The following is a 19,398-nucleotide window of genomic DNA, read 5'->3' on the forward strand; positions in this document are numbered from 1 at the left end:
GAATATTCGGCCATTTCGACGGATGCCCTTCGTGCCCTCGAAGTTTCAGAAAAACGTTAAAGGTATTTTGCTTCGTGAATAAATCCTTCCCTCAATCCGGAGGACTACAAAATACGTAGACCATTGAGGCGCCTTATTTCCCCCTAGAAAGTTGCATCTTATCTCAAGCCAGTATCTTTCTTCAGAACAATAAAATAAATTCAAATTTCCCGTCTCTGAGTCTGTTCTGTAGTTTTCGCAAAAACTACTTTAAAAAAAGCGGGGGGGGGGGGGGGGGACAGGGATTTAACCCGGGAGCGCTTTACCACTGAGCCACATCTCCATCTGTTTTTTCTTTTGTTGTTGTTTTTGGTTTTTGTTTTGTTTTGGTTGGTTTTTGGTTTTGTTTTGTTTTGTTTTGAGACAGGGCCTCGCTAAATTGATAAGACTTGTGATCCTTCTGTCTCATCCCTCTCACTGGGATTGCAAGGCCTGTGCCACTGCGCCAGGCACTACTCATTTTCTTAAGGAATCTGCTGCTTCTAAATCCAGAGGATTGAAAATCCACAACTAACTTAAAAAGACTTTCTATACTGGGACTTCTTAATTTTTTTCCCAAGGTCTTACTAGTTTTGTTATATCTAGGCGTCTAAGGGGGCTTTTCCATTCAGTATTTCTTCACCAAATAATTATTGTCTGACAGGCAACCACCAAATGTCAGTCACTCTATATGTCAATGTCATCACACTTAGAAAAGCATGCTTTTTCACTTCTGTTTTAAAAGTATAGAAAGCAAACAAATTCTTAGTTCATTTTACATTCGTATTCTGGGAACTTAAAGCTAAACAGTATAAATGAAATGTCACAGAAAAAATAAGTCCTGAAATAAATACTTGATAAATATTCATTTCCTTCATGGAACACACATGTATTTGTTGCATACTGTTTGACCATCAACTTGCTTAGTACAAAGTAATGTACAGAACAAAAAGGGTCTTCTGCTCTTTTTTTTTTTTTTTAATGTTCAAAACATTTATGAAACTAGTTGAGTTTGACTTATATAATTTCAACAAATAAAGTATTTAATGATAAATTGTGGTATACAGTGCACTGCTGCTAGAAAAAAAGCTTATTTACAATTTAAGGAACAAAGTTTTTTAAATTAAATATAGATTTTAGAAATACATTCATTATGTAGTACTACCATAATGAAAATGGATTTTCCCAGAATCATGTAAGTATCCAGTGAAATTACGAGGTGAACTTTATTTTTTTCCAATTATATTTGTAAAATCTAATATGTTTACTTGCTTGTGAGTCTTTACCTGTCTGATCTTTTCAGCTTTGGTGATTAACTTCTCAGTGCCTCTTTTCTTTTACCTTCTTCTATTCTTGCTTAAGGATGAATGGAGGAGAAAGACAAGTACAAACTTTATGTACAAGGCACCATGAATAAAAAAACCTCTTTATACCTTCAGAGATCCTGGAGAACTCAACTCGTTTCTAAATTTCAACATCTGTCTTTTTCCCCACCCCAATCCATAAACATCAAGCACCTACTAGATACCAGAACACTTAACAAATACACTTCTAACCTTTACAAACATCTTTTGAGACAAGTATGATGAGATTCCTTATACTCAAAGTTAAATAATTGTCCCTCAGCCAAAGGAATTGACAGAAGTCAAAATAGGGGCAAGAGCAATATTCCAAATAGAGTGGCATATACCTACCCCCATACCTCTCCTGCTGTGTTTTTATTAAAATCTTACATACTTCCTCTAAGTTTATCATAAAACCCTTCCATTCCCAAATATATTTCCATAATAGCGGTCTTCAGTGATTTTATTTTAATGTACTTTATGATCCCCTTCCCCCACTTCAGGTAAAATCTTGCACATCCTTCAAGACCCTTATCAAATATGATCACCTCTGACTCTTGTAGACTTGGTGGACTCTTTCATTGTTTGGCAGCAATACTAATAGCTATCAGAATGTTTTCAGCGAATTTCTTATAATTATTAACAAGGCTATCTCTCCCTAAAAGACTAAGTTCCTTGAGGCAAAGAATATTGTAAAGCAGTAGTGTGTAGTGTTTAAATCCATTGACTGATTCAAGCTCCAGCTCCACCATGATTCCTTGTAATTATTTGACATGGGCAAGTCGCTCAATCTTTTTAAGTCTCAATTTACCCACTGGGGGAAAAAAGGGATAATAGTACCTATTTATAAAATTACTATGAAGATTAAATGAGGGCTGGGGTTGTGGCTCAGTGGTAGAGTGCTCGCCTATCACATATGAGACACTGGGTTCAATCCTTAGCACCATATAAAAAGATAAATAATTAAGGTTCCAAAAATTTTTTTTAAAGATTAAATGAGATAGTTCATGAAAAAGGTTAGCATAGGACCTGGAAAAAAGCAAACCTATTAAATTTGAGCTACTATTATTTACCTTTGTTTCCCTAACATGATTGTTGGCTTAGAGTAGGGTCTACACAATTAGCTGGTTTAAAATTCATCTTATTTTATAACCAGACATAAATCACTTTAAGGAAGCAATATCCTGTTTGATGCACTGTGCCTAACACAATTCCAATATACTGTAGTTCCCAATGAATGTTTATTAAATTCTTTTTCATTCATACCCATCAATATTCTTCTTAATCTCCATAAGGTTCTAAACACAATGTTATGCTCTTTGTTTGTGAAGCCCTATTCTTTCTCTGGTTTTTCTTTTCCATCCTTATTTCTATTTTATTTTCACCAAACCATACTAAGAGTATGGATCAAATTCAAGGCATTGTCATTACTAGATATGAGTATAAAAATCAGAAAAGCGTACTTTAAGAGGCCATGTAAGGTGACGCACAACCATAATCCTAGTAATGCAGGAGGCTGAGGAAGCAAGATCACAAGTTTGAGGTCAGCCTGGGCAACTTGTGAGACCCTGTCTTAAAACAACAACAACATCAAAAAAATTAGGGATGTAGCTCATTAGTAGAGTGCCTCTGGGATCAATCCCTGGTACTGGAAAGGAAGGAAGGAAGGAAGGAGGGGAAAAAGGAAGGAAGGAAGGAAGTCATTGCTCTGAATTTTCCATTATAAGAACAAAATGAATGTTAGCAATTTTCAATGCCACTAAAGAATAAAGAAAATCTCTTTAGACTCTGAAAAATGCGTCACATATAGTTCAATTACACAATAGAGTTAATAAGGACTACAGAATGGTAGTGGTTTTATTTATTGTATTCTTTTTGAGGCAAGATCTCAAAAAAGAAACAACAGGCCAATTCCAGATGGAATTTTAATGAACTTGAAAATGTCATATTTCTATTTCTCAAGGTTTTTTTTTCCTTTAGTTCTTTTTTTGCAGAGCAGACATAGATAGAATTTATAATTCATCATAAAGTATATGTAATTTGAAGAGGCTCTCCAATGTATTATGTGTTCAGAAAGGCATTTCTAATTTTTTTCCCTGGAGCTGAATGTCATTGTGTAAATATAACCAAAAGTCTCCTTTCAAATAAAGTTTCACAAAAGTAATCAATTATCTCAAATTGGTGTTTCCAGTCTTGATAATCTACTTCTAATACTTTTTAAAACAGAGGAGAAATTTCTGTTATTCCTAGTAGAAATTTGTCCTTTGTGGGCAATATCCTGTTAATAAATTTATTCAACATTAATAGAACTCATTTAAAAACTAATGTAGACCAGTGGCTTGGGAGACTGAGATGGGGGATTGCAGGTACAAAATCAGCCTCAGGGGCTGGGGTTGTGGCTCAGTGGGAGAGCGCTTGCCTTGCATGTGTGAGGCACTGGGTTCAATCCTCATCGCTACATAAATATAAATAAATAAAATAAGGGTATTGCATCCTTCTACAACTAAAAAAATAAAAAATAAATTTAAAAAAAAACAGCCTCAGCAACTTAGCAAGGTCCTAAGCAACTTAGTGAAACCCTATCTTAAAAAAAAAAAAAGAAAAGAAAAAATAATTTTTTTAATCTGTTACTGTTGTGATACCTGGTACCATTTTTTTTAAATCAGTTTCTCAATCATCATCTGAAAAGAAAACATCCTGTCTCAAAAGTTTTTTTTTAAAAAGGACTGGGAATGTTGCTTACTGGTTAGGTGCCTCTGGGTTCAATCCCTGGTACCAATAAATAAATAATTAAACTAACCTAGACCTGCTTGGGGCTTATGCTGGCAAAGTAGAGCCCACGGTGCTGTGATGTTGCTCCTGGAAAGCAAGCCAGCAGTTCCTGATGGAGCTGACCAGATTCTTCCAAAGTGTCAGTTGTCCCTCGGTGCATACATTGAAGAAATGTGAAGGTGGAACTAAACCTGCACTGAGGAAAGGTTCTGTGGAAGACAATTGAGCTCTCAGACAAGTGTCTGTTAAGATCTATGAATGGAAAAAATATCGCCATTGTGGTAGACTCCAAAGAAGTGAATAAATTTTCAGATGGCTTATTCAAACCTATTGAGGGCTAACATGGATGGACTGCTGCGAAAACCAGCAAGAGCAAGAAGAGCAAAGCAGCACAGTGAAGGGTACTGAATTCTCGGCTTTTGCCAACTAACCACTGAATTGCTATTTTTCCTTTGGTTTTTACTTTTGGCCACAAAGCTAGGCTTCTGGTTCCCTCACCCATAACTGTATTTGTGTAAGATTCAGGTTGTTTGGGGAGAGAAGTGTTGCAGTCAGTTTACAGGGTAATTGTGGTAAGACAACAGTTTATTTCAGATCTGTGCTGCATGGATATATATTCCTGGATTATAATTTTTATAAGTCTCTATAGTCACCTCTGTGAAGAGCAGTGTCTCATTAAACACTTGTTTATCAGCAAAATGATAATAATGTAAAGAAGTTGTTATTCTAAATTGTTAATGGATCAGTTTGTATATTTGCAGACAGAAAAAAATACTAGAAATTCCCTTTCTTATTTTTCTCTCCCAATTTTCCCAGTTACATATCTCCTTTGTTTATAGTATTATTTTTAAAGGTACGAGGGTCAACCCAGGACTTCTTGCATGCTAGACAAGTTCTCCACCATTGAGTTACATCCTCAGCCCCAAGAATTTTTTTTTTTAACATTTAACCAACATAACAGATATGAATAGATGATTTAGTCTTAGGTGAAAGCTCCAGGATGCAAAGTGACACACATATATAAAAGCTGTTACTGAGTAGACAGAGTTCTAAGATGCTCTGTTCTTACATTTCTTTAAAAGGCTTTCAGTTAGTTTGGGGCTGGGGATGTGGCTCAAGCAGAAGCGGGATCGCCTGCCATGCGTGCGGCCCAGGTTTGATCCTCAGCACCACATACAAACAAAGATGTTGTGTCTGGCGAAAACTAAAAAATAAATATTAAAATTCTCTCTCTCTTAAAAAAAAAAAAGGCTTTCAGTAAGACTTAAACTTTAGCTATACCAATTGTTGGAAATATCAGGGCAGTTTACATCAAGAAAATGTTAACGCATCAAATAGTTGACATATCAAACAAGTAACATATCAAGAAATAACTAACAAATTCTATTTATAGGGAACAATATAATTTTACACACATTTCTGAGCCAATGCCAAGTTTTGTAATATATAAAAAAAATGGATGGCAACATACTGAAAATTCTCAGTATTTTATTAACATTAAAACAGTTTTACTGGCCTCGCATGGTGGCACACACCTGTAATCCCAGCAGCTCAGGAGGCTGAGGCAGGAAGATTGAGAGTTCAAAGCCAGCTTCAGCAACAGTGAGGCACTAAGCAACTCAGTGAGCCTCTGTCTCTAAATAAAATACAAAAATAGGGTTGGGGATGTAGCTCAGTGGTTGAGTGCTCCTGAGTTCAATCCCTGGTACCCCTCCACCAAAAAAAAAAAAAAAAAAAAAACAGTTCTACTGAATCATAGAAATTAAACTTGACTCGAAAACTGCTGTTTTTCTCAGGTATCCTTAGATTAGAACGGAAGTCTTTTACATTTCAAGACAAGATATGGAAAATATCAAATGCTAAAGTTGCCTATACTAAAGGACGTGCAACTTAGTGAAGATATGCTTCAATTCCAGTTATTATAGTAATATCAAATTGTATTTGAAGCAGGCAGCTATACTTTATTTAATTCTCAAACTTCCCTACTAGCATTTCTATTATTCACTTTAAATTTATATGAGATTCGTAGATTTAAAATTTTGAAATAATACAATCAATAAAGGAATTAAACCCTAGACAAACAGATCCATACATTTTGTGCTAAGCTAAATAGTAAACACATGAAAAGATGGAATGAAAAAAAAAATTTAATCTTGGGACTAGATAATCATTTTACAGGTCTCCATGTAAACATCTTTTATTGTCAAGGATGTTCTGCTTTAGGCCGTAAAAAAGCTTCCAAACTCTTTTTTGCCCCCAAAGTCTTACAAATTTTAAATGAGAAAACAACCAAGAAGAAAACAAAAATCAATCTCCGGTAAGCAAGCAATTTAAAGGTTGAATACACAAGATACTCAGCTTCGCCAATCTGCTTCCTTGTTTTTAAATATTTATATGAATGTCAGAGCAGAAAGACTCTAAGCCAGAGGGTGGAGGGTCTTAAAGAGAGAACAGAAGATGTTCACAAAGAAAGCAAGCTAAGGAACAAGGAGGGAAGGGGAAGAGATTTTAAGGAGGAAGAATAGATAACAACGGGAGGAGAAAAAAACTCGACGTCAAATCTCAAGAAAGATGAGCAGATGTGACCAGCAGCTCCCCCAGGACCTCCCAGAGGCGCGGCTCCTAGCCCACGCTGATTCCTCCCTGGCCCCGCCCTCTCCGTATGAACCCTGCCCACCTACCACGAAGGCCACGCCCCCGTCTTGGAGACGATCTTCCTCTAACCACGCCCCCCAGGCTCCGCCCTTTCCCCTCCGGCTCCTCCCCGGTCCTGCCCTGCCCCGCCCTGCCGGCGGCGGCCGCCGCATCAGGTGACAGCCCGGAAGCCGCGGAAGCGGATGAAGGAAGAGCGGCCGTGGCCGCGGGGGGCGGCGCGGAGCTGCGGGAGCTGCTCTCCTCCTCCGGGGCCCCTGCGCTGCCCTCATGCGGCCCTCTCGTTGACACCTGAGGCCCGCCACTCTTGGGCCTCCGAGGGCCGCGGGGTAGTCCGGCCCTCTGGCCTTGGCGGTTGAAGTCGTCGTGGTGCGGGCCCCATGGAGAAGGCCGGGCGCGGTAGCGAGGGCGGCCCCCGGGGGCCCGTCCTGCACATCGTGGTGGTCGGCTTTCACCACAAGAAGGGCTGCCAGGTGAGGAAAGGGCCCGCGCCCGCATCTGGCCGTTCGCGCGTTCGCGGGCGCCCGCTGCCCTCCACACTCTGCTCAGCTTGCTTCTCTTGCATCTGCCCCTCAACCCCTTCTTTCTTCTGCTCCTGAGAATTGCATGATGAGCGGCGGAGGTGCTGGTTGGTCCGTGTAGGTTGTTAGGTTTTTACGGCCTCCTTTGGTGGAGTGGGAGGGAGGAATGGAGATAATCCCACTCTCTTCCCCATCCGTCAGTGTCACCACTGACTTGCGGGGTGTCCACCCATAATGCAAATCCTTACAAAAATCCAGCATTCGGTCTTGGGTTTTCAAGGTTGTGAGCGCAGTGGCTTCCACGCAAATGCCTCAGGTAGGTTGAGGCTAATGCTTGCGCCGTGTAGGAAAATCAACTTCCTTTGTTTATGTCTTGGACGCTTTAGAATCTGTCATGCTAGGGTTGGCGACTGACCCCGCCCCACCTTGGGCCTTTTGCTATTTGATCTTGTCCAGAGCTTGCCTTTTGATGAGGTTGACCTCTCTAAATAATTGCAATAATAGAAAGTGTATTCACCCAGCAAATTGTACAGATAAGACATTTTTCAGCTTCTTCGCTGGATCTTTAACCCAGCATCTGAAATTGGACATTTGCAATCTGTGTATTGAAGGCCAAGGAACAAATAGAAACAGGATTTTTTAATGAACGAGCAAACACTGGAAGGCAATGATGTCATAATGTGCCAGAGAACAGTAAAGTGAAATGTTTCCTTAAAAGTATTGAAAATACTGATTGCTACCACTAGAAGGTAGCTTTTGGGTTCCTGCCTTTCACGGAAGATGTAGCATTTTAGAAGACTTACTGGCAAGAGTTCAGTTGTTAGAGGATGATTACAAACGTGGTGAAGGGAGGGAAAAGATGTGTTTTAAAGACTACTTAAATATAAGATATATTCCTCATCCCTCAGATAAAAACAGCATAGAAAGACACCAAGAAGGATGAAACAGCATCCAATGTAGCACTCACTAGTTTGAACTTTAGACTAGTCACTTTATAACTTTCTTTGGATATGGGTGAAGTAATTGAAACTTCAAAGAGGTAATATGATCTTGCTGAGGCCACACTGCAAAACAATCCTGGAGTCAGAACTAGCATTGCTTCTCACACCATATGTATTTATTCTGCTGTGGCATTGTAAAAGTGTCTCAGGGTAAAAAAAAAGATGTGGAGGCCCACTTCAGAACCACACAGAATGGAGCTTTGGACAAGAAAGAAGAAACTATCTACATTGGTAGGAGATAGGTTGAAATCTCTTAAATTTGGCTGTCGTCCAAAAGTCAAGATTTATTGTGTTTTTTACTTTGTGTGTGTGTGTGTGTGTGAGAGAGAAGTAATATAATTTATATTTTCAGAAAGGAAATAACATGCAGTACTGCTTACAGATTAGAGAAAACTGAACAACAGGTTTAAGAGACACTAAGTATACAGGGGGCTAAAATAGCACCTGGAGACTTTGTACATTTCTTTGCCTTTTCTGACTTTGTGTTTTAGCACACAAGTAAAATCACTAGTTTTGTAAAATTAATATTGTACCAAGAGTCAGGAGATCTGGATGACATCATGGCATCACATAGTTCCTGTGACCTCCAACAAGTCCAAATAGCTTAATATTTCTTTACTTCCCAGTTCCCACTACCAGATACTTTACAAGAATTTTACAAGAAAGTTAGATCATCCACTCCAACTCCCTTAAATTTCCAGATGAATAAACTGAAATGCAGAAAGATTGGGACTTGAGTATATTTTACAGCTAGCTCACTAATCAATATAATTGCATCTCTCTTTTTTTTAAAGTATACATAGTATTTATCATTTTAACCATTCATAATTTTACAGTTTAGTAAGATTCACAGCATTGTGTAATCATCACTACAATCTGTACCCAAAACTTTTCCATCATCCCCAACAAAAAAAAAAATCTTTTTTTTACCCCTTGTAGTAGTGAGGATTTAACCCCAGGCCTCAACCACTGAGCTACAGCTTTTCCTTTCTTTTCTTTTCTTTTTTCTTTTTGAAACAGTTCTTGCTAAGAACTGACCTCAAACTTGAGGTCTTTCTGCTTCAGCCTCCTAAGTAGCTAAGATTGTAAGCATGCGCCACTTTGCTCAGCTACATCCTTTTCAGCATTTTTAGGTTGTAGGCTCTTAGAAAATAAAAATGAATGTATTGGGGCTGGGATTGTGGCTCAGTGGTAGAGCACCTTCCTAGCATGTGTGAGGCACTGGGTTCAATACTCAGCACCATATTAAAAATAGATAAAGTTTTTAAAAAAAACCTTTAAAAAAATGAACGTATTATTGTTATGGTCCATATGGTGCTTCACAAAGACTGGCAGTTTGGGGGGGGTTAGTTTTTTTTTTTTTTAATAAACTTGTTAAATATGGGTTACTTATAGAAAACAGTGCAGAGGGTTCTTTCACAGTGCAGTGAAAGATGAGAATCCCAGTTGTTGCTCAAAATGGCTTGATTTATTGCAGCTTTTTAACATTACACCCACCTCTCTTGTATTACAGCAGAAAATGAAGCACTAAAAGCTATAGTTTTTGCAAGCATCAAATATTTATCCTAATGGAACTATTACTACTTCTTAGAGAAACATTTTTGGCTTACTAGTAATCATGTCAGTTTTATGTTGTTCCTTTAATGGTGGTAAGTTGAATAGATGATACTGTGATACTGTAACCTAAAGAGAGTTAAGGTTTGATGAGTGAATCATCTAAAAAACCAGTGGAGATACCAACCAGATTGTGTTAAGAGGGGCTGCTAACCCAGCCAGTTCACTCAGAAAACAGAGAAAGTGAATAAAAGTCTAACATTGAGTTGATTAAAACTGAGTGTCAGTTTAATAAAAAAACAACCAAACTTTTGCTGGAGACAAAATTTGTATAAATTCATGGTATTGTATATATAGTATTAGAAAAGGTAGAAATTTTTCTTTTCATTTTGTTTACCTTGCTTTTCCCCCTTTTAGTCTTGGTTTTTATAAAATATTAAGAAAAATGTTTTTTTGACAGGGGATACTGGGGAGTGACATCCCCAGACCCTTTTTAATTTCAAGACAGGTTCTCACTAAGTTTCTGAGCATGGCCTTGAATTTGCTGTCCTCCCACGTCAGCTTCCTGGGTTGCTGAGAATACAGGTACGTGCCAGCATGCCTGGCACAATGTTGATTTTTTTTTTTTTAAACCAGGAAGAAATGAATATTATAAAAACAGTGGACTAGAATTTTCACTGTATCTTATATTCATTCTTAAACTATGTTTCTCACTTATGCGAATTAGTATCTTTTTAGATGTCTTACAACTCTTATTTTCTTATCCCCTCAAAATCCAACTTCATTTCATGTTTTAGAAAGCGTGTGTTACACACATCTTAAAATATCTTATAGACACTACTGTTGTTTTTAACCAGTATATCAGGTGTTATCAGAGGCTGTCATTATGTAAGTTATCCTAAAATGGATTAATTTGCTACCTCTTTCCCCATCTTCAGATTTCCTTCCAGGTGTAAAGGATTAAAAGTGCATGGCTTGGGCTAGGGTTGTGGCTCAGTGGTAAAGAGTGCTTGCCTCACACGTGAGGCTCTGGGTTCAATCCTTAGCACCACATAAAAAAAATAAACAAAACAGATATTATATCCATGTATAAATAAAAAATATATATATATTTTTTAAAAGTGCATGGTTCTTTGGATTGTGACTCTTTTTTTTTTTTTTAATATTTATTTTTTTTAGTTTTCAGCGGACACAACATCTTTGTTTGTATGTGGTGCTGAGGATTGAACCCGGGCTGCACGCATGCCAGGCGAGCGAGCTACCTCTTGAGCCACATCCCCAGCCCCAAGGATTGTGACTCTTGACTTGAGATGGTTTTAACTTGCTTGAGTGTGCTTTGTTAACTTGCTTTTCCAACTGTTGCTGTGGGTCAGGTTGATTGCCACTTCTTTCCGTGCACTGAGATTATTCATAGTGAAAATTCCCTAACCTGACTGTAATTTTAATTTTTAGATTCAAGTGCACTGAGGTAAAACCTTTATCTAAAAGTAATGCTTTTCAGCAGTCTGCTTGGTTAAGCATGATGACTTTGTTGCTTCAAATGGACCACAACGTAAAAGCCATCTTATAAAGCTATGTTGAGACCCAGGAACTAGGCTTGTAGACAATGTTTGTTCATCTTTTCTGAAATTTTTTCCACCTTTGAAGTCTTAAGTTGTATTTTTTTTAAGTTGTAGATGGACACAATACTTCTATTTTGTTTACTTATTTTTATATGGTGCTGGGGATTGAGCCCAGTGTCTCATACATACTAGGCAAGCACTCTACCACCGAGCTACAACCCCAGCCCTTTCAGTTGTATTTAAAATTTTTAAAAAGTTCTTCATTTAAATTAATAAGAACATCTATTAATTTTCTCTCTCCTTTTTTTTTTTCCACTCTTTTTGGGGTAATTTGTAGGATTGAATTCTTCTGTAGATAACATACTGGTTTGCAGCAGTGATTTTTGTAGTTTATTGATATACTTCACATTTAAAACATTTTAAGTGATTTAAAATACTTCTCCAAGGGTTACAGCTGTAGCTCAGTGGTAGAGCGCTTGCCTAGCATGTGTGAGGCACTAGCTTTGATCCTCAGCACCACTTAAAAATAATTAAAGGTATAAAAATACAACAACATTTTAAAAAATATTACTACAAAATTAAGATAATTTTGAAATATTTCTGAATTCTAACTCTTTTATCTGAAAATTTTTTTAAATTTAGCCATTTAACAAAGGGCCCTTCTTCCTTAAAAGCTTACCTGAAATTAGATTCTTAGTCATAAAATGATGTACATTCACCTTTTCTATACTAAATTTGCTTCCCACAGTTTGTTCCGGAGTTTTATTTGTTCCAGTATATGAACTCTATTTGTCAGATTAGCCTCATTTTTTGCTAAGTAAATATAATCATATATATCAGATAAATTCTTTAGTTCCTCCATAGAGAAGTTGGAACTTTTAAAATACTTGGTAGGAAACAAGTTATTTTTCAAATTGATGTCATAAAATGTTGGCCTTTTTTTATTTTTTTATTTTTTGGTAGTTGTAGATGGAGAGAATGCCTTTATTTTATTTTTTTATTTTGATGTGGTGCTGAAGATCAAATCCAGTGCCTCACGCATGCCATTGAGCTACAGCCCCAGTCCCAAAATGTTGGCATTATTATTTTTTTAACCTCTTTCCTGATAGAGTTGATGGTTTCATATACATAGCTAGCAGTTTTAATTCTTGAATAAAGTTCTGTGACACTGTACTTCTAAAAACAGGAAAATTATAAAAGAACTGGAGCAAATATTAACAGTAATTGCAACAATGCATAAAGCAACCAGGAGAAGTGAAATGAACAGCATAGTTTCCTATTGATCTGAGTAGGCTGGGAAAGTCTTCCTAGATGACAGAATGTGGCAATGAACATTCAGGGGTGAGTTGCCATTAGGGAGCTTGGTTTATGTTAGGCTGTACTCAAGCTCTGATCCATTCAGCTTTGGGTGACAGATGGCCCTCTGAAAAGCCTGTTGTTTTGGCACCTGCTCTTGACTGACGTCTTGTAGTGACAAATGATAAAACATTTCTAAAGTTACTGTTTGTGATTCTTGTTGAAGTATGTAGAATTTTGGAACAAAAAGAACAAAACTTTAGAAGGTTAGAATAGAACAGCATTTTAAAATTCTTCTTACACTAGCTTTAGAGGAACTTTGTCCTGAAAGAAGATGGACCTCCATTGCAATTTTATTTTACTTATTTATTTATTTATTTGTTTATATGTTTGTTTATTTATTTGTTTGGTTTTTGGTGGTGCTGGGGATTGAACCCAGAGCCTTGTACATTTGAGGCAGGCACTTTATCAACTGAGCTATACCCCAAGTCCCACACTTTTATTTCTTAAACTTTAGTATTTTAGTGAAGTGTTTTCCCTGATTTGGGCTGTGCTTTTTGTATATGCTCAATGATGAAAATCTCTGACCTTGCAGGGCTCTAAGATTAACAGGAATAGTTTTCATTGGGAAATAGTTTTCTTTGGCATTATGGCTGGCTAAGCAGACTGGGTGTCAAGTTATATAATGGAAGTTTAGAAATAACAGGGAGATTCCTTTGTCCTCTTATAATCTCAGCTGGCTGGAAAGTGTCTTCCTTTGGCTTATATCTTTGATTGCTAATAAAATGCTTACACACCATGGGTAACCTTCTTCTTCATGTTATTAATAAAATTCAGATCCCTTGCTGAGTGTAGATTTTGCTAGATGTTGGAAGACTGGAGAAAGACCCTGGTCTGCTAGGGATGAGTACTGTAAGAGGTAGATGAAGAAATATAGGGAGAGGAGTCTACTTACCTACTTAATATTTCTGAGTAAGACTGGTCCTATTATATTTGTTAAAATGCCATCAGATCAAAGACAGGTTCTGCTGGGAGCTGTGACACATGCCTGTAATCCCAGTTACTCCAGAGGCTGAGGCAAGAGGATTGAAAGGTCAAGGCCAGCTTCAGTGACTAAACAAGACCTTGTCTCAAAAAAAAATAAAAGGATTGGAGATGTAGCTCAGTTATAGCATACCCCTGGATTCAATCACCAGTGCCACAAAAAAAAAAAAAAAAGTAAATAACTGTCATAGGTTTTATGAAAAGGAAACCTAAAGCCTTCTTGTAAATAAATTGATATACAAAATATTACTAAAATTTATTGAAATAAATTGATTTAAATAATTTTAGGAAGATTCTAATTGATTTTTTTAATTTTTTAGTTGTAGATGTACACAGTATCTTTATTTTATTTATTTATTTATTTTTGTGCAGTACTGAAGATCGAACACAGTGCCTCACATGTGCTAGGCAAGCGCACTCTACCACTGAGCCACAACCCCAGCCCAAGATTCTAATTAATTTTTTTTTTTAAGTTGTAGTTGGACACAATACTTTTATACTATTTATTTATTCTCAGGTGGTGCTGAGGATGGAACCCAGGACCAGGCGAGCACTCTACCGCTGAGCCACAACCCTAACCCTCTAATTAATTTTTATTGGTTCTTTTTAGTTATATAAAATATTAGGATACATTTTGACATAAGCACAAAAACATGGTATATGATTTACTCTAATTCAGTCTCCAGCACTTCTCCCTCTCCCTCCTCCCTCCAATTAAATTTTTTCCTTCAAGAAAAATGGGTTTTGTAACTTTGATATCATCCTTGTTTATTTGAGAACCTGGAAATAACTTTTCATTTGTGCCATCTCTTATCTATGATTTCACCTTACATTTTTATATAAATTCTTATCTCACCTCTGGTAGAGGAGCTTTATGTACAGTATTCTTAATATCCTCTGTACTTTTAACTAGTTTCTACTTGATCAACAGAAAAGTATATGTAGGAATCAAGAGAACAAAGATTCTCTTGATTTGGCCTGAATGATTATTGGTTGTGTAAGCTAATTGTTTACAATTAGGCAAGTTGTTTATGTTTATGGACTTCAGTTTAACAGTAAAATGAGAGTTTTAAAATAGATGATTGCTGAAATTTCCTACATTTCCTTGATTCTTTAATGAAATCAGCAAACTTTTGTGGAATACCCCTCATCAGAGACTATCTTCAGAAACATGCCCTTCAATTTAAGGACAGACAGAACTGATGTTTGGCTATAGCAGTCTGAACAGGGCTACATTCTGAGATGATGAAAGTTGTGTATCTTGATGGAGTGTTTATCAATGAATGCATAGTTCATCAAAACCTCTATAAGAAAAAAGTTGAGATTTTCTCCACATAGTTGTACACATTTGTGCTACATGATCCAAATGTTTGTTTTTCTTGCAACCTAGGAGTATAAGAGTTCTAGATTTCATCAGTATAAAAGATTCTAATGAGCCAAATAAATTTAAAATCCTTCATGATTTTTTTCCCCCAGTACTGGAAATTAAACTCAAGAATGCTTCACCACTGAGCAACATTTCTAGCACTCATCCCTTTTCTTTTAAATTTTGAGATAGGGTCTCACTAAATTGCTGAGGCTAGCCTCAAATTTAGTATCCTCCCACCTCAGCCTCCCAGATAACTTGGATTATAGACATGTACCACCACCATGTCTGGGTCTGGGCACTATTTCTTCCTTTTTTTTTTTTTTTTTTTTTTTTTGAGATAGGGTCTCACTAAGTTGCCCATGATGCTCTGCCTCAAGTAGCTGGGATTATAGTCCTTGCCATGGCATTGGGCATTTTTTACTTTTAAATAAGAGCTCATAATTAAAAACATTTGAAGCTGACTAGCTTTACATAAAGTAGCTCTCCAAAAACTAATCTGGTATTACTGGGAATTATTTGTCTGAAATACAAATCAAACTGTATTAGCACCATATCTGAGGGTATTTCTGATTTTTGAGTTGTATGTCTGTAAATACTGGTGTTTCAGCGAGTGCCAAATCTCTCTAACAGTGCTGTTTATTCTCTTGTATATATTTACTGTTAACATTAATTGAGACAAATACTTACAAGATTTTTTCTTCCTAGAAGAAATATTTCTTTTAGGGAGCATTATACTATAAAGGTGTATTTTAATTGACTGTGTATATGTACTCTTTCATGTTAATGAACATATATACTTTTGTAAAGTTTCAGTGATTTAAAATAGAAAACAGAATGATGAGTTCTTAATTTTAGTGCCTCAAGAAACTTTAGTATGAAAGCCTGCCTCCTTCATATTATATAGTTACATCCTTCATATTATATAGTTAAAATGCCATATTTGGTCTGGGGTTGTGGCTCAGTGGCAAGTGCTTGCCTCACACATGTGAGGCACTGGGTTTGCTCCTCAGCACTATATAAAAATAAATAAACAAAATAAAAACATTGCATTCATCTATAACTGAAAAAATAATTAAAAATAAAATAAAATGCCATATTTTATGTAATACAGTCTTGATGTGATTCTGGTTTCACTGTAGTAGGATTTGCAATTATATAAAAAATAAACTTCTTACATTTAAATTAAAATGCAAGAAGGCAAGAGAGATGTGAAATGCATATCATCCATCTTCCTGGTGAAAATCCAAGTAATTTGTACTCCATCTTAAAAAATATAGAATAGTAAAATGACTATTTAATTCTTGGGGGAAAAATAGTAGTAGCAGCCTTTTATTTAAAATACTTAAATCCATAAAAGCAAATGCTTTAAGATTTTTGTTTGCATTAATCTAGAAACAAACTTCTTTTGACTGGTAAGTTTCAGTAGTACCATTTTACTTCTATAGTATACACTATATTTTTCTGGGTCTCTCGGGCATTCGTGTATCTATGAAATACTACATCATGCTGAGATATAGGATTGTTAAGCATAAGTTGTCTTAAAAATCAACCATTGACAAATACAGTGATTTCTTGCCAACTGTGAAGAGGAAAAATGCCAATTATTTTTATAATTATTTTTATAGTATTGACTTTTCAAAAGCTTTGGAAGAGAACATAACTGAATGAAAACATGTCTTTGACTTCCAGGACTGTATTTTTTAGACCTAATCTTAAAAATAAAAACATAGTATTGTTTTATTTTTGTGGTGCTGGGGATTGGACCCAGGGCTTCACAAATGTTAGGCAAGTACTCTACTACATCCCTACGTCATTTTTTTGTTAAGTGGAAAACAAGGCAAAGCCTTGACTTTGGTACCTAAACTGTTAATGTCTTTTAAGAAAAGAAATACTTTTACTTCTGAGTGACAGGCAATAACATTTTTGCTGCGCCTAGGAAGGGAGCAAAGAGGTAGAGCAGCAGTAGAATTAACTGGGAAGCCCTTTCCTCAGTAAGCCATGGTGTATCCGTGTTTAAATGGATGGATTTAATTTGTGTGGCTTCTATTGTGTGATTTTGAGAGTGGAATGGATATTACATTAAAAAAAAGTGAACAAAGGGTACTTCTGAAGTACTCAAAAGTTCACACTAGGGTACTATGCTATTTTTATTTTGTAGTCTTTCTTTGTTTTCTCAATATTATTTTCAGAGAACAAAGTAAATGGCTGCTGACTTGATGTATAAACTATGAAAAGGGTTATGTGGTGATTTTTACCATTCCTGGAGGACATATGTAGTCACCCTTTATTGCATAGTTTCATTTGGCATTTTTTTTTAAATTGCTTTTTGGGGAGAGGGGTACCTGGGATTGAACTCAGGGGCACTCGATCACTGTGCTACATCCCTAGCCCTATTTTATATTTTATTTAGAGACAGGGTCTCACTGAGTTGCTTAGAGCCTCGCCCTTGCTGAGACTGGCTTTGAACTCTTGATCATCCTGCCTCAGTTTCCTGAGCTGCTGGGATTACAGGTGTGAGCCACCACACCTAGCAAAAATTGCCTTTTTATTCTTGGTGATTATAGCATCTTTATTCAGCTTTCACTTTTTAGAAGTCAGCCATTGTCTTCTTTTTCCCTCCTCTTCTCAGTTTGTAATCATGTGAATTTGTAAAATGATTGGAATCAAGGTAGACTTGCTACATGAATATTGGTTATATAAATAGAGATAGAGATATTTGAAGTTTGCTTGATTTAATAACATTATTGTTCTTATTGTGGGGGCATTTGTACCTCTTTCACATTGGTGTGTGTTATCAGACAGCATTTTTTACTTCTTTTTAAATTTTTTTTAGTTGTAGGAGGACACAATACCTTTATTTTACTAATTTGTTTATATGTGGTGCTGAGGATCGAACCCAGCACCTCACACATGTAAGGCGAGCACTCCACCACTGAGCCACAACTACAGCCCCAGAGAGCAACTTTAAAATATTTTTTCTAGTTGTCAATGGACTTTTATTTTATTTATTTATATGTGGTGCTTAGAGTTGAATCCAGTGCCTCACACATGCTAGACAAGTGCTGTACTACTGAACTACAACCCCAGCCCTCAGGTAACATCTTTGATCCCCAAACTTGATTTAGATTTTGAACTATGAACTTATGATACCTAATTTTGAATAATAGTGTAGATGTTTCTTAATCTCTACAGAGTTTAATGTTGGTTTTTGTCTATATTTTTCATATATATGGAGGGCTGCCATGTATAGTTGTGTAGACTCTGTAATACAACTCCTATTGTATTACAGAGTCTACACAACTATACATGGAGAGCCATTTGTATAAACTATGGTGATCATGATTTCCCCCTAGAAGTAGGCAGTGAGGCCGACTACCATTACTACCTTCACTCTCTGTGGTAGTGGTTGATTTAATTAGCATTATTGTTTAAATTGCATTTTGATTCAACTGAGTATATTTAAAATTTAAGGTAACTTCCAAGAGAATTCCTCTTAATTCTGTGTCATGGAATTATGCATCTGCCTGGGTTTATTTGGACATATAGAAAGGGGACATATAGAGTGATTAGTATTCAAAATATGAAAAATATACAATTTAAGATTTAAAGAAACCATCAGTTTGGAAATCGCTGATTATTTTTTGATGTTTGATCTCGGATTCTTATAATTTTTTTTTTAGTTCACCAGATTCTTATAATTTAATCCTATTCTGACATTAACTACTCAGCATCAAACTATACAGGCTTAAGGTCTCAGTTCCCCAGGATTGCTCTCAATTCAGATACCAGTTACAAATCCAAGGTCCTCAGGCCACCTATAATTCTGACTGGTTTCAAATTCAGAGGGCAGTGGGGATGACCTTCAACTCAGATAAAGAAATGCATAGCACTTGTCCTATGATCCTGAGACTAAGACAGGAGGATTACAAATTCAAGGTAGTTCAAGGTCAGCCTCTACAATTTAGCAAGACCCTGACATAAGAATAAAAAATAAAAAGGGCTGGGGATGTAGCTCAGTTGTAGAGTACCTCTGAGTTCAATCCCCAGTAACATACACACACACACACACACACACACACACACACACACACAGATGAAGCATCCATGCCCTCTCCAGCATGCCTCTCTCTCACTTCTTTGCTATTCTTAACCTTGGAGCTCCCTGAACCCTGTTGTTTAGGGATATAAAGATTTTGTTACATAGGCATGATTGATTAACACATTGGCCATTGGTGACTGAAATCAGTCTCTAGCCTCTTTCCACTC

General features: G+C 36.6%; 1 protein-coding gene and 1 pseudogene across 3 annotated transcripts in view; both read left to right on the top strand.

Moving 5' to 3' along the window:
* The first annotated feature begins 22 nt into the window (after positions 1–22).
* Positions 23–4,531, top strand: LOC143397637 (signal recognition particle 14 kDa protein pseudogene; annotated as a pseudogene).
* A 2,426-nt stretch (positions 4,532–6,957) lies between these two features.
* Positions 6,958–19,398, top strand: part of Avl9 (AVL9 cell migration associated) — a 57,767-nt gene continuing 45,326 nt past the window's right edge. For all 3 annotated transcript variants that reach the window (XM_076836131.2, XM_076836117.2, XM_076836124.2), the window contains exon 1: positions 6,958–7,258. In XM_076836131.2, coding sequence (XP_076692246.2) covers positions 7,166–7,258 — 93 coding nt within the window. In that variant the 5' untranslated portion in view covers positions 6,958–7,165. The remainder of the gene's footprint in view (positions 7,259–19,398) is intronic.

Source organism: Callospermophilus lateralis, chromosome 1 (assembly GCF_048772815.1).
Source record: "Callospermophilus lateralis isolate mCalLat2 chromosome 1, mCalLat2.hap1, whole genome shotgun sequence".
Lineage (NCBI taxonomy): Eukaryota > Metazoa > Chordata > Mammalia > Rodentia > Sciuridae > Callospermophilus > Callospermophilus lateralis.